Raw genomic sequence first — 15898 nt, 5'->3', positions numbered from 1 at the left:
TAAGTGTGGCATGGGAATAAGATGTTTGTCAAGACATGCAGAGCTAGCATTTTTCGGGCGTAACAGTGAGGGTGAAGGAAAGCGATATAGAAATGTAAAATGTATGTATTTTTAAGTCTTGGGGAAACATGTACCCTGTTGGTATATTTAATATAATTAATACTGCCTTACTGAGATGTATAATGTGCATAGCAGGGTTGTAATATACACCTGTTCATGTATAACTCTGTCTTTGAGAGATATGGCATCTCTAAATATGCTGACTTAAGCCCGCTCCCAGTGTGGGGTAGATTGAAAGCAGCAGAATACCCTCAGCCTTCATACGAGGGAGACGTACTACTCTGATACACTCTCTTGTTGCAGTTGTATCTTTCTGTGACGAATAAAAAGAGAGAAAACACACCTGCTCCAGTTTCTGTTCACCTGCATGCTACTATTCTACAGGAATTCCACCAATATTCCTGCTGACTGCGAGGCAGAGAGACATTGCAGGAAGTGCCAGCTGTGGAACTCAGTGGAGTCACGCCTAAGTGGCTACAAGAACACGCAAATACAGCAGCAATAAACAATTCTAATAAAATAAGGGCACACACATAGATTGGCAGGGATTCTCACCTATGGCTGGGTTGGCGGGGACATCCTATGTTATAATTCCCTTACAATTCAAGTAATTCCCAAAGAAAAATGGGAGGTTAAACCTACTGTACCCTCAGAATACCTACCCTTTGTACTGTACAGTTAAACTGCAGTTATATCAAAACAGGCAAACTGAAGCTGCAGGATTACTATAATACAAGAAAATGTTACGCTGATCCACTGTACTGTAGATTGCAAACCGGAAAGTTGTTGAAAGTATTGGTATATGGTACCAGGCCTTACTTTTATACTGAGAAATTCTATTGAACTTACAAAATCAATTGCTTTAGTTATAAAATTATCTACCACACTAGTAGGCTAACTGTAATGAAGTTTATAAAGAGCAGCCGTATCAGCCCACTTCTGTCAGCGGAATTTGAAACACAGACCTGGGTAGTTTCCCTTCCAAAAAAGTTTTCTGGTGCACAGAGTTCATGAGTGGGTCCTTGTGCAGTGTACTAAAGTGGTGCAATAGCCCAACAGCTCTCATACAATTTTCAGACACCTGATCGTAATGTGCCTCATGGTGCTCCAACTGGCTGAGGCCCTTATGGGATCTAATTCTAAGAATTGGTTTGGTTGTGTTGCTCACGGAATGCTGCTAAGGGATCTACAACTGGTCTCTCTTGCCTTATATGTCTAAAAAGAGAAGCCCAGTCCTGGGTCCATACACTCCTGACATGGCAGTACTGGAGTGGATGATTAATGAACAGAGGAAACATCAGCTAGATGACAAAGGTCTTGATGCAAAAGAATCAGTGGAGGGGAAAAAAAAAAAAAAAAAGTATTCAAACTGCCTGAAGATGATTAAAAAAAGTAAATACTGTACTGTACATAAAAAAATATATACATATAAAAGTATATACAATAGGTCATATTAACCTCCTGACGCCGGGCTCCCTGCACCCTATCCCCTTCCCAAAACTGGGATTTGGATTTTCCAAAAAAAATATTTTTTTCTCTTACAAATCAATTACAAATGATACACACACAATCGAAGAGCGTGTGCTTACCTTCTGCTGCCATTGTAGAGGTCACGGTGTACACTGGCTGGTGTATACTTATCTACTACTATTGTAGTTCATCAATACTTTCTCCTTCCAACTCAGAGCTGCTGTTATCTTCGATCTCCATGTCCTCTGCGTTGCCACTGCCATCTGTAAACAAACTGTCTAGTATGGCTGGTCCTTCAAACCAGGTTGGCTTCAGCACATTGTCATCTACAGACCATCCATAATCAGTCGGCAACAGATCGTCCCCAGGAAATGGTGTCACGGCATGTGTACACGGTGCTGTCACATACTGTGTTCACTGAATCTTCATCTCAAAGATCTGACGACAAGGTGGCAGCAAGGCACAGTCTACACATTTGTTTGCCATGATTATGCAGAGGACATGGAGATCGAAGATGACAGCGACTCTGGGTTGGAAGGAGAAAGTATCAATGAACTAGTGAGTGATTCAGAAGGTTAAGCATGGAGCGAAGATTCAGATTCAGAGAAGAAAAATGGGATTTTTATGGCTGACTGAATGCCTACCATCTGGCTGAGCTTTGGCCATTCATGGGCTCTACAATATGATGAACACTTTCCAGTCACTTTCACTGAGTTTGCTTTAGCCTTTAATATCAAATCAAATGTGAAAACTGTCTTATTTAGTCCCCATTTAGGCCTATGATAATGTCCTCCCTATAGAATAATACTTAAAAAATTTAATATCTCTAAACCTAATCTAGAAAATCAAACACAGCCAGAACTTTTGTGCTTTAACTGAGATCACAAACCAAGAGGACATTAGTTTTTATTTAACCTGTATGCCCATTTGATGTGTTACTGAGAAAAGAAACCTTATATGAAACATGATGTGGTACAGAAATGTTCATGTGTATGTGGTGCTGCTGAAAAAGAAAATTCACAGTTTGGTTTTACAACTTTACTTTTTTGTGCTTTCACTTCTCATTAGATATTTTTAGATAACCTATTGGTTGATTTCATGTATTCTGTACCAGAAAAAAAACTTCAGAAGAAACGGCATACAAAATACTTTTTATGAGTCTGCTACGAAAGAAAACTCTGATTTGTTTAAACTTTACTATTTTTTGTGCTTTCACCAAGATCAAACTCAGAGAAATTTTTGATTAACTTATAGCTAGTATTTTATATATGATCTGTAACTGAGAAAGGAAACTTCAAGAAGTGGTTAATGTCCATGTGTATGTGGTGCGGCTGAGAGAGAAAACTCATGAAAAATTAGAACACTATCTTTATGCTTCACTAAGATCATAAACTAAGATAACATAGTTTTTAGATAATTTTCTACTTTAACTATTACTATGAAAGAAAGCCTCGGAATAAACAATACATGTCCATTTTATGTGGTGCTGAAAAATTTGGTTTAATATCTAACCTATTTCTTGTTCTTACTGAGACCATAAACTGAGAGGACATATAGTTTTTAGGAGAATTTATATATATTTCTATGTTAGCTGTAACTACAAAAGATTAGGAAAATACAATACATGTCCATTTGCATGTGGTGCTCCTCAGAAAGAAAATTCAGGTTACTCCACCATCTACTCTAGTTCAATATTAAAGGTGGGAGATTTGCGGTCTGGCAGGCACACCCCACCACTGCAAAAGTCTGGCAGTGGCAATTCATGATACCTGGCACTATGCTGAATATCTTCCATTAGGCTTCATCAGGTTACTCCATCAGCTGATCTTACTTAATTTTGGGGGTGCGGTATTTAGGTGGGGTTTGGTGAGCACACCCCACCACTTAAAAAGTCATGCAGTGGCCATCCATGATACCTGGGACTATACTGAACATTTTCCACTAGGTTTCATCAGGTTGCTTCACCAGCTGATCTAGAGGGGGTGCGGTTATTCAAGTGAAAAACTCTGGCAGTGATCATTCATAACACCTGGGACCATGCTGAACATTCTCCAATAGGTATCATCAGGTTACTTTACTAGCTACTCTGGCACAGTCGGGGGGTCCCTATCTTATGGCCCTCATAAACACACCCACCACCATGTGCCGAGCAGACTTCCATTTTCTTACACAGGCAAGCACAGGGATCATTGCTATATACAGTAAAACTGGTTTCCTTTCCATCTAGGCTGACCCTTCCAGGAATCTGGTTTACCAGGAGCCTCTCCCCCACTCTACTCTGTCCCTGTTGCCTCTCCTTCACGCTCATCAGTTGCCCTGGGTGGGCCATCCAACCCCCTCTCCCCCAACCCCACCTCTGTCCCAGCTAGCCTCTCCCCACACCCTCAGGTGCATGAGAGAGCCCACCACATCATTCTCAGGGAGTATGGTGAGCTTTTAAGTTGAAACATACCCGCAAAATATGAAAACGTCCTCAGACATGAACCGGCATCAGGGGGTTAACTTTCTGCACAGTACATTCCATTTCAATATTCGCACATTCACTTCATTAACATCACAGTTAAGGAGAACAATGAATGTATAACAATCCCTACCTATTCATACTGATCTCAAAAGATAATTCATAAGATAACTTCTCAACTCATCTACTGGTTCTTACCTTGAACATTAGCTATGGCAACAAGATCCATCTTTGGAGACCACACACACTTTGTTATTTCGCTGGCAATGTGGCGCTCCTCCACTTGCTTCATTATACATGTTGCAGCCATGATGAACTCTTCCTCTTCTAACACTAATTTAACACTCTGAATTCGTGAATTTTTCTCTGGATTCTATTCAAGTACAGTGATGGGAGGTGTTTCTCCATGCTTCGTACATCCTTCACTGTATGAACCTGTAATGTATAAATCATTATTACTACCATAATCCATTGGTCTTCCACTTCTAGCATGATACAGTATAGCTATTCTTGGGAAACATTTGTCATTAGGTTTATATCTGACCTGGGTTCCATCACGTAAATCTACTACAGTAAATTGGTGGTAGGCATTAGTGGTCAACGCCCACTCACATGATGTAGTACTGTCTACGCCTTCCTTCACCTTTATCATCCTTTTTCTGTGTTGGTCCTCCTCTTCTCCAATTTTTCCCATCTTTCCTATCACTTTTTATTACTTTTTGTTTTTTCCTCTTCAGGTGGCTCTACATTGAATGACAGGCTTACTGGTTTCCTGTAACCTGGGAAAACGTTTACAATACTAGGCAGTAACTATATAGCCTACCAATGGGGTGATGTGGAGCCTACTATGATGCCTGTTAAATGATGAAGACAAAGGATTGCCCACCTAGGAACCAAACCTTTATTCTTCCCTATGCTTCACTGTGGTGATGTGCTTTCTGTTGCAAGGAACGTTGGTCCACCATGTGGGACAGTCCGGCAGGGACAGCTGCTTGTCTGCTGTTGATGGGTCTGCTTGGCTAGACAGACCAGGGTTACTCAACAACAACTATAGCAAATCACAGACTGATCTACTGCACCATCAATCTTGCACAATTCCAGCTTCAACATGACAGTAATGACTTTAGTTCTCATAGTTGTGCCTACATTTTTCAAGTCTGTCTGGAAGACAAGGACACTAGCCTTGACTGTCTGGAACAACTGAAGCTCAGAATTATGTAAAAACTGATAAGAAAAAAAAAAAAAGTGATGGCATTTTTTTTTTTTTTTTTTTTAAAGAAAAAATAAGTTAACTACAGGATACCTAGGAGGCAGCTGACTGAGTGTTAGGTAAGGTTTATTTCATTTATAATGGCTCCAACATGAGTTCATGGTGGCTCTCTATTTTGCCCAATCTCTATCAGTCTCTCTATTCAGTCCCTTATCTCTGAGGTAACATGCTATGATCTCATCCCAAGACTGTTTTAGTCTCTATCTCACAATCCCACCCTCAACATTCACACCTCTCACTCTTCGCACCCAGTTTTCTTCCATCCTTTCCACATGCCAAAACCACCTTGCTCTGCCCTTCTCATCACACCACAAATACATTCAAGCTCCATCTTTCTTCTCAACTTTTCATTCATAATCCTAATCTCCTTTCCAGGCCTGATTCAAGGATGCACTGCACTTCCATATCATCATTTTCATCTCTGTATGTTTGAGCCGACAAAAATCCTCCTCCTTTACTGCCTAAGTCTCCCTACCATAAAGCAGTGCTCCACAACCATTTTTACTTCATGACACATTATTCTTTTTGTTCAAGTCTTGTGGAATACTTCATAAATATCTGTCAGGATATGTGTCAAAACAGCATAAAGTTATTTTTATTTCTGCTAACAAATGATAAAAAGGAAACACAAACTGCTAGGTGTATGGAACCTGGTATTTAGAGTCTATCTATTTATTTACAGTACTTATCTATAGCCAGACGCCATAATCCCATAAGGGGTGGTCATTTGTCTTTGAGTTAGTTGTTTTATGAGGAGGGGCACGAACCCTTCGTCAACCCACTTGCACGTATGGTTGGTTATATGGTTACCACTCTGCGTTGTAAATGGTTTCCTGGCTTTCAGGAAACCATTTGGCTTGTCACTCAATATAAAGCCACCTGAAAAGGAGAGAAGAGTAATAAAATGAGACAGGAAAGATGGAAGAAATACAAAGAGAGAAGGCAGACAAATAGAAACAGTGATAAAGGTGAAAGAAATAACGTATTCAATTTTTTCCTAAGAAGTTAAACTCAGGCAGTTTTACTGAGACAGGTTATCAACTGAACATACACGGCAACATTTGTATTTTGTGGGCGTAAAATACAAATTCTCACTGAAAGTTTATGTATACATAAAAATGTATTTCCTTGAAATTAAACATAGGCCTACGTGATACCTTCACTGGAAATTAAAGGAAAGCTTGTGCCTGTTTTGATGAACACAGGTTCTTAATTTCTGGTTCTGTTACAGAAAGACTCATACAAAGTTCCTTGTCTAACGACTTCAGATGTGATCTCTATTTGCTCTATGTGTTAATACTGAATAGTACTAGGTGGGGGCACTCACCATCCACTCACTCAATGTAGTGCTGCTCTCGAGTGACTGCCCTTCCCTCTCCTGCTTCCTTCTTTCCTTCCATCCTCTTCTGTCTTTTTTCCTTTATTCTTTCCTCTTCCTTATGCCTACGGGTGACTCTACACTCCCTCTTCCGTCTTTGTTTCCTTCATTCTTCCCTCTTCCTTTTGTCTATGGGTGACACTACACTGAGTAACAAGCCAAATGATTTCCTGTACACCAAGAAGCCATTTACTATGCTGGGTGGTAACCATATAACCAAAATATGGCACCTGGTGGTTTAGTAGTAATTAAGGCACTCCAATTGGATTAAGCCTGTGCAGGTTTATATCCATGGGTTGGATGGAGTTTACTGCTCATGTAATGCCACTCAGGGATGAATGAGGCTGGTCACTCTCATCTTAAATGTCAGGACCAACTTGACTAGCCCCAGGCTCCTATGCAACTCATGGGGAAACACAGCATTAGATGATGATGTTAATACTGAAAGCTTAATTAGCACAAATACGCTGCTGCAAATGACCCAACATGTCAAGATCACACTCAGAGATTGTTTGGTACTCTAATTTCAGCTCTACCCAAAACACAACTAAGGGTACTTCACAGAATTAGGTAGGAGGTTGCAATCACTCTAAATATCCACAAGTTCCTCTTGTCCCTTCAAAGAGGGCTAACAAACTAATGCTTCAGCAGCTGAAGTAAAAGGATCATGAACCCAGTCACACTGTTCTCGATTACACAGGAGTTTACTACGATATTCCTTCTAAGTGAACAACTCAGTGTCACAGAAAACTCTTACAATAATAGCACTAGAACATCAGCAGCCAATGCTCCTACATGTGTAACAATCTTAGGGTCCACAGCACATCACACTGACTGACTTGAGCATGTACTCCAAATCATTTGACTGTCAACTTGTACCTTTTCTCCTTGACAGAAGTCTGCTCTCATTCAGCCTGTCCCAAAGAAGGCTGACCATTCCCAGCCCTCTACCTACCGCCCAATTGCTTTAACATCCTGTATTTCAAAATTTTTAAAATAAAGTCTTAAATTTTTTTTAATGCACCTTTCCTATCACAACCTTCTTTCTGATCGTCAGTATGGGTTCCACCAGGGATGCTCCACTGGTGATCTTTTCACCTACTTTTTGGACTCCTAGTCATCCTCCTTTCAGGACTTCGGCAAAAGCTTCGCCATTGCACTTGACATCTCAAAGGCTTTCGATCGAGTCTGGCACACATCCTTAATTTTTACACTGCCCTCTTATGGCTTCTATCCTTTTATCTGTGCCTTCATCTCCAGTTTCCTTTCTGGTCATTTTATTGCCATTGTTGTTGATGACCACTGTTCTCCTAGAGTTATCAATACTGGTGTTGCTCAGGGTTCTGTCCTATCACCAACTCTCTTCCTTCTATTCATCAATAACCTTCTAAACTGTACATTTAACCCTGTCCATTCGAATGCTGATGATTCCACCCTTCACCTTTCCATTCACTTCTCACAGCATCCACCTCTGCAGTTACTTCAACAAACAAGGGATGAGGCTATTGCACACCTAATGTCTGACTTGGCTTATATCTCTGATTGAGGTAAAGTAATCTTGTTTTTAATGCTTCAAAAACTCAGTTCTTACATCGTTCAACTCGTTAAAATCATCTGCAGTAGTATCCTCTACTTTCCAACAATATCCAACCCAATACTTAATCATCTTTAAACATACTTGGGGTTTCATTCTCTCAGGATTTATCTAGGAAAGATCATATTACAGTACCTCACTTATAAAATCTGATTCCAAGAGATTAAGTGTGCTAAGCCCACTCCATGCCTTCTTTACCCCTGCACGGTTGTTGACTTTATACATGGGTTTTATTCACCCCTGTGTAGAGTACAACTCTCATGTGTGAGGAGGCTCCCCAATTACAGCTCTTCTCAACAAAGCACTTGGATGGGTGACCGCCTGGGAACACCAGATGCTGTTGGCATCCCTACGTGTCAAGTGGGGTTGGTGGAGGATTAGTGTCCCTCCCTGTAAAACATTAACTCTAAGCCATTGGCCACCCCGTCTGGGATACATGGCGTCTGGCAATGAATGAATGAACGAACTCTCCTTCTCTTATTGATTCCCTTCAACCTCTGTCTCTTCACTGCATTGCTGCAGCTTTATCTCTTTCCTATCACTACTTCAATAGCCACTGCTCCTCTGAACTGTATGCTTGCATCCCTCCACTACTATGATGGGCACATAGCACCCATCTAGCCACAAACTCTCATCTCTTTTCTGTTCAACCATCTAATGCGAGAGTTAATCATTATCCCCAATCCTTCAAGTATGCAACTGGTCAACTCTAGAACTGTTTTCCTTTATCAGCATTTCCTGCTGTCTATGACCTCTAGTCTTTCAAACGTAACATGTCCAGGCACCTCAAAATGAACAGATCTTGAATTTGGCTCTCCGTTATCTTTCTTTTGTTTTTTTCTTGGAGGAAACAGTTTTACAGGCTTCTGGACTTTGGTTCATTTTTCAAAAAAAAAAAAAAAAAAAAAAAAAAAAAAAAGGCATCTGAATGAGAGTTTAGGATGACAGGTCTGTCCAGGAATACTGTATATGAAAATGAACAGTTAACTCTATTACATCCATTTACTTGTTTCCAATACTTAATTGTATGGGGTACAATGGGGTAATATCGCTGTGATGCCAATAACTCCAATTTAAGAAATCAGAATGCGAGAGAGATCTATGAATCATGGTTAGTAAAGACCTCAAATCAAGGCTACACTGTATTACTGCGAGAAACAGAGCAAAATGGGTCCCAGGATATATTTCACGAAGCATGAGCAATAGGATATCTAAAGTATATTCTGTAATTTTATCTAGCATTAGTAAGGCCACATTTAGACTATGCCTTGCAATTTTGGTGTCCATACTATAGAATGGATATAAATTCATTAGAAAATGTACAGAGAAGAATGGCAAAACTGATACATGTTCGGAATCTTTCATAAGAAGACGAACTGAAAAGACTAAATTTGCACTCACTAGAAAGGCACAGAGTAAGGGAAGGCTAATTGAAATGTTTAAGTGGATGAAGGGAATAAATACGAGATATTATCAACGTACAGTACGGTACTTAAAGTAAGCATACTGGAAAGAACTACAAATAATGATTTCAAAGTAGATAAACTCCATTTTGGTAAGGAAGTACAGAAATTGGTTTGGCAACAGGGTAGTTGATGAATGGAATAAGCTTCCAAATGGAGTAGTTGCTGTCCCTTCCACTGACAGTTTCAAGAATAGGTTGGATAAGCATATGACAAGTTAGGGCTGGGGAAAAAAAAATAACAACCAGTACTAATTAGTTCTCTTTCCTTTTAATGTTTCATCATGACAGTTCTCCTTTCACGCTTTCCTATAAAATGCCCACACCAGTTTTTCTATACAACGTGATGTTCCTCCTGACTTTTCTAGCGGCTTCGGCTGGAGGGTTTGGTGGGCAGGGGGAGAGCCTTCTTCTTTGCAATCCTTGTCTTATGCTATTAGTTTAATTGCTCTTGTAGGTGCTGCCTAGCATGGTCCAATTGGCCAACTGCAGTTATCCTCTCTTCTAATCCTCTTATCACTAGGTAGTTTATTCCACATTTCCACTACTCTACTGCCAAACCAGTTCCTACCTATCTCCATACTAAAATGGAGTTTATTTAGTTTGAAACCATTATTTCTAGTTCTATCATGTATGCTCACTTTAAGCACCTTACTAATATCTCCCTTATTTTCTCCCTTCATCCATTTAAATACCTCAATTAGGTCCGCCTTGCTTTACACCTTCCTGGTGAATGCAAATTTAGTTTTTTCAGTCTATGAGAACAGATTATAAGAACATACATGGTAGGTTAGGATGGACTAGGTTTGATTAGGCTAGGATATTTAAGGGAAAATTAGCTTACGATATACATTCTAGGTTAGGATATATATCCTAATCTAACCAAAAATTACCTAACCCAACCAAACTTACAACCTAACTTAGTCTGGCCTAACATTATCTTACTTAACCTAACCTACTTAACCGCACCTAATCAATGGTAACAACCAGAGATGCCGAAATGGAAACCCAAATCCATTTCATTAAAACTGCATAGCTTTTAGTAAGTGTATGGTATGCAATTACACACCGGCATCAGGGAAACAAAACAAGGATAAAAACAAGAGCAAAAGAAAATTAGTAATCCTTAAGGGGACACAGGGCCATCTCTTAAAAAAAAAAAATAACTAAAAAACTACCTTTGAACTGATTCCGTGCCTTTAAAAGGTGTATAGAAGTACATTTCCAAGTACGAAACGGATCCATCAATTACTATAGCTATGAGGAAAATATGATTACATAAGAGACAGGTTAAGTTAGGTTAGCATAAAGCAAGTTAGGTTAGGTTAAATACTGTCATGTTGTTACAAAAAGGTATTATTGCACTTTCAGACACCTTTAAACTCTGTTTTATTATTATCAATCAATACTGTAGCACATTCTAAGACACTGTTAGGTTAGGTTAGGTTAGTTAATTTTGGGTTTGGTTAGGTATAGTTAGGATAGGTTATGTTGGATAATTTATAGTTTATTAATTTTGTTCAGATGTGATTTTAGGTCAAAATGAAATTATGATTTTCCATTGGTTTTCATTGTTTCGGATGAATTTTCAGCTTCATTTCTACCAGGAGTTGGTAGTTTCTCTAGTTTCTAATTATTTAACCCCTCACTTTCCCTGATCTTCAATGTCCTCCCCACTTTACAGGGGTTTTAATATTGATGGGGGGTTGAAACAGAGTCTGAGAAACTACAGTACAGACTTCAGGTAGAAATGAAGGTCAGATTCGTCCAAAACACAACGAAGACCATTGGAAAACTATAATTTTGTCTTCCAATGAGGTCTTGTCTGATTAAGCAAATTTACCTACAAGAACTTGGGTTAGGTTTGGATAAGTAGGCACTGATAAAGATAATTTTGTTCACAAATGGTATTCTAAGATGACATCTGTGTCTTCCTGCACATGATGGTGTCCACCTGTAAACAAATACTGCTTTTTAAAATGCTTTTCACCACTTTTAAGAGAAATAAAAAACACTGAAACTTGAACAAACAATAAAAATACTTAAAGAATCCCATAAGAGCTAAGGTAAAAGGAAAACAGATGAAAACTGCAAATTAAGGTGGTCCTATGTCTCCTTAAGGATTACGATAATCACAAAGCAACTGTTCATTGTAATTTAAGCAAAATAAATAAATAAATAAAATGGAAAAGAAACTGTAATAAGAAGTGAAATGGTAAGGTTTCTCTGCTGCTTAAAATATACCATACATATACTCTGATACATTATGAATTGTTGATCTTTGTAAGTGGTTGGTGGTGGCAACCATCATGCAGTCACTTGACGTAATGCTGCCTACATCTTCCCCAACCTTTATCATTCTTTTTCAGTGCCTGCCCTCCTCTCTTCCTATTTCTCCCATCTTTCCTGTCACTTCTTATTGTTCTTCTTTCCTTTTCAGTTGGCTTTACACTGAGTGACAAGCCTAATGGTTTCCTGTAGCTAAGCCTGAGCACCATTTACAACACTGGGTGGTAACCATATAACCAACCCATATGTGCTCACTTCATGTCAACAAGTGGTTTGAAGGAGGGTCTGTGCCTCTCCCCGAAAAACAACAAACTCAGTGTCAAACAGCCACCCCTTACAGGATTATGGTGCCGGACTATAGATAGATAGGGGCAGCAGTGGCTGAATTGGTACAGCAATGGCCTGCAGTCCTAATGGACCCAGGATCGAATCTCAGCTGGGGCAGGGAACAAGTACCGGGTATCTTATTTATAAAAAAAAAAATAAATAAATAAAAAAAATAAAAATAAATAAATAAATAAATAAAAAAAAGATCTACCAGAAGACCTGCCAACATCTTATAAAAATAACCCCGCTAATACCAGTACACCAGTACTGCATGAGACAGCCTTAGCAAGTACAGTATTCACTATGAATGGTGGGTGTTGGCGCTGAAGTGGTAACATGTGGAAGTGTGCAGGAGGACTACTGGGCCTTGGGATAGACCTTGAAGCCTTTGCCCACACACACACACACACACACCGCTCACTGGTGCAGTGGTATCGCTCTGGCTTGCCAACTGGTGGACGGGAGTTCGCGCCTCGCTCAGGTTGCGAAAAGTTTCACTGACGAAGTGGGTGGTTACTGTCCCCCTTGAGCAAGGGGATGGGTGTGTGGGTGTGTGAAGGTCACAGCCTTGCCCTTAGATCGGACTATATGAGCTCTCAGCTCCCTTCCGGGAGGGTAAAAGCTGACAATCACGACCATCAAGTGATCCTGACCGACCCGGTGAATTACACACACACAAGATGGTTCCTTGGGGCAGCCAACAATACCCTCCAAAAGCAGTTTCCTTAAATACATGCCTAGTGGTGACTTTCTAAAAACGTAAAAGAACCAAAGAGAACAAAAACTGAAATTAACAATAATTTAGATAATTTGTGCTAACTCATGAGATTAATTCTTTACCAAACAGGTGCGGCCTTTCCATATTTTCTATTGAAATGAGTCTTTCACAGGTTACTTGTTATTATTCCTAGAATACCACAGCTACAGACTTACCATTGATCCACTGATGTCTGCCAGTAGCCAGTTATATTTAACATTCCTAATGGGCATTTTTTTGGGTCAATTTTCATTAATTCACATCACTTGACCCTGGAAATCTGACAAGGTTGCAGATGACGTTATTCTTAATCCACAATAAACTTGTTTTCGGAAATATATATTTAACGTAAAAATCCTACATTTAATTACCTCGGATCTCCTCTGATGCCTGCAAGTAGCTGGCCATATTTAATGTTCTTCATGCGCATTTTTTACATCTGAAAGTTGGCTGTCAAATGTGACTGAGGTTAGGCTGAATTAGGTTAGGTTTGGTTAAATCATCAAGACTCCCATTAATTTTAAAAGAGATACACTGACGCGTCCAGCCAGAGTGAAGGTTGGTAAACAACGCAGCCAGTCAGTGAGATCGCCAGTAAACATTGCCATGGAGGATATGGTGGCTTTCTTCTTATTTTTTTTTTTTTCCAACACTGGGCATAGGCTTCACAGCCTGCTCCCAAGACCCAGTAGTCCTCCTACATTCCATACACCTCTACATGTCACCACTTCAGTGCTAACACCCACTGTCCATATTGAATACATGCTAGGGCTGTCTCATACAGGACTAGTGTATTTGTATTAGTGGGGGTATTTAGCAATGTTGGGTCTGGTTAGTACTTGGATGGGTGACCGCCTGGGAACACCAGATGCTGTTGGCATCCCTACGTCAAGTGGGGTTGGTGGAGGATTAGTGCCCCTCCCTGTAAAACAATTAACTCTAAGCCATTGGCCACCCCATTTGGGATACATGGCGTCTGGCAATGGATGGATGGATGGATTTTTATATATCGGCAGGTCTCCTGGTAGATCAGTAAAGTCTGCTTTTATTAAATTCAAATCCTTAAACTGTTCCCTGCCCCAGTAGGGATTTGAACCTGGGTCCAGTAGGACTGCAGGCCACCTCTCTACCGACTGAGTTACCACCTCCCCAAAAATAGATATATTTTGCCTTGGGTTGACCTACTCTCCAAAATGGGTGGTTTCCAAAAAAAAAAAAATGAAGCTCAAATGAACTCTGATCACACTAAAGTCGACCAGAAAATATAGTTTTTGTTTCAAAATCGAGTGATGTGGTTTACCGAAAATTGACTCATTGTTTAATGTGAATGCTGGCTGTCAAATGCAAATATTATTAGTTGGATTAGGTTAGGTTTGGTTAAATCATTAAGTTTCCCACTGCTCTGACATGGGATACGCTGACGCAACCAGCTGGAGTGGTGGTCGGTAGACAACATGGTATCAGTGAGATTGTTGGTACGGTAGCCATTGCCGTGGATGCCCTGGTCGCTTCCTTCAGTACTCCAAAATAGGGTAAATTTTTAGAAGTAACCAACGTTTTCTTTTATTATTTTTTTTATGGTTTCCAATGCAAAATACTGTGCTTTAATTAGTTTTTACCCTTATTTTGGGGGGAAAATCCCCCTTTTGGAATTTTGAGTAAGATTTCCAAAAGTGGGTTTATCCCCCAAAATCAAGATCAAGATTAATTAAAAATACACTATTTTGCATTAAACTAACCCAAACTAACCTAACCTAACCTAACCTAGGCCTGATGTAGAGCCTGACATAGACGAAATGCACACGCCTGCACCAGCCAATATGGCGCAACATTCATCCGTTACTGAGCGACAGCCTAACCTAAGTCACTATATGACTATCCCTACAAAATTTGCTCCCCCAACTGAAACTAGACTTAAAGGGTAAGTCTTAGTTAGAATAGTTCAGGGACGTAATATAATGAAAATTGGTAACGTTGGTTACTTCTAAAGTTATACCCAAAATAGACATATTTTGTCTTTTTTCAATCCTTGCAGTCACAATGTAACAGTTAACTGTGTCACTAATGAGCCAAACTTACTTATCGGTACCTTGAGATCTTCAGTTTGTTATATTGGTGGAATCACCACCCGTTTGGTAAAAAAATACCCTCAGGTGTTGCTGGCAAGTCCTAGTTATGTTCGATAGTAATGCAAAGTTTTTATCAACTTACGAGAGCAGTAATTAGTGGGCCCTCATCTTTACACCAGTTTGGTTTACCTGTGCAAGGTGTGACTGGCGGAGTCAGCTTATATTAATCATCACTGCCAGTCTTCTCCTCTACTGAGTTTAGCTCTGGTTTTACATGAACTTCCAAATGAGAAAAACTGGCTTGAATACTTAAAACCACAATTTGAATGGCAGCATGAACTCAGATCTGATCAGAATAAATGCTGGTCGGGGAGATAGCCTTTCCAACGGCCTCCCCTTTTTGTTTGTGTGCTTGTTCGGTTGATTTCTAGTTTTTTCTGATTTTCCAAAATTCACAGATTGTGTTCTTAACTTGTTCTTTATCTGTGCTACCACTACATAATATTTCTGTAAGTCAATTTTCTTTGCCAGATTGAACGAATAAATAATAACTGTTTCTCAGGTAACTGTACTGTAAGCAGAATAAAACAAAATGAGCCAAGTTTTCACATTCCCCGTCACATCCAATACATTTGGTTTCTGTTCTGTTTACATACATCTACCTACAGCGCGTAGGCTGCCGCTGTAAGATGTTTATCGGTAAATAAGTACTAATATTGTTTATCAAATTACATCCATTTGCGTTGTGGTATGTTTGTTAA

General features: G+C 39.7%; 1 protein-coding gene across 1 annotated transcript in view; it reads right to left on the bottom strand.

Moving 5' to 3' along the window:
* Positions 1-15584, bottom strand: part of APC4 (anaphase-promoting complex subunit 4) — a 67616-nt gene extending 52032 nt beyond the window's left edge. Inside the window, exons 1-2 of the mRNA XM_080280798.1 lie at positions 15327-15584; positions 4190-4426 (exon numbers count right to left, since the gene is read on the bottom strand). Of these exons, the coding sequence (XP_080136924.1) occupies positions 4190-4301 (112 nt within the window). The 5' untranslated portion in view covers positions 4302-4426; positions 15327-15584. The remainder of the gene's footprint in view (positions 1-4189; positions 4427-15326) is intronic.
* Positions 15585-15898: the final 314 nt, after the last annotated feature.

The sequence above is a fragment of the Coenobita brevimanus genome, chromosome 86 (assembly GCF_032717465.1).
Source record: "Coenobita brevimanus isolate Jiangsu-jjx chromosome 86, ASM3271746v2, whole genome shotgun sequence".
NCBI lineage: Eukaryota > Metazoa > Arthropoda > Malacostraca > Decapoda > Coenobitidae > Coenobita > Coenobita brevimanus.
Note: the sequence above shows the minus strand (reverse complement) of the source record. Positions and strands in the feature narration are given on the sequence as shown.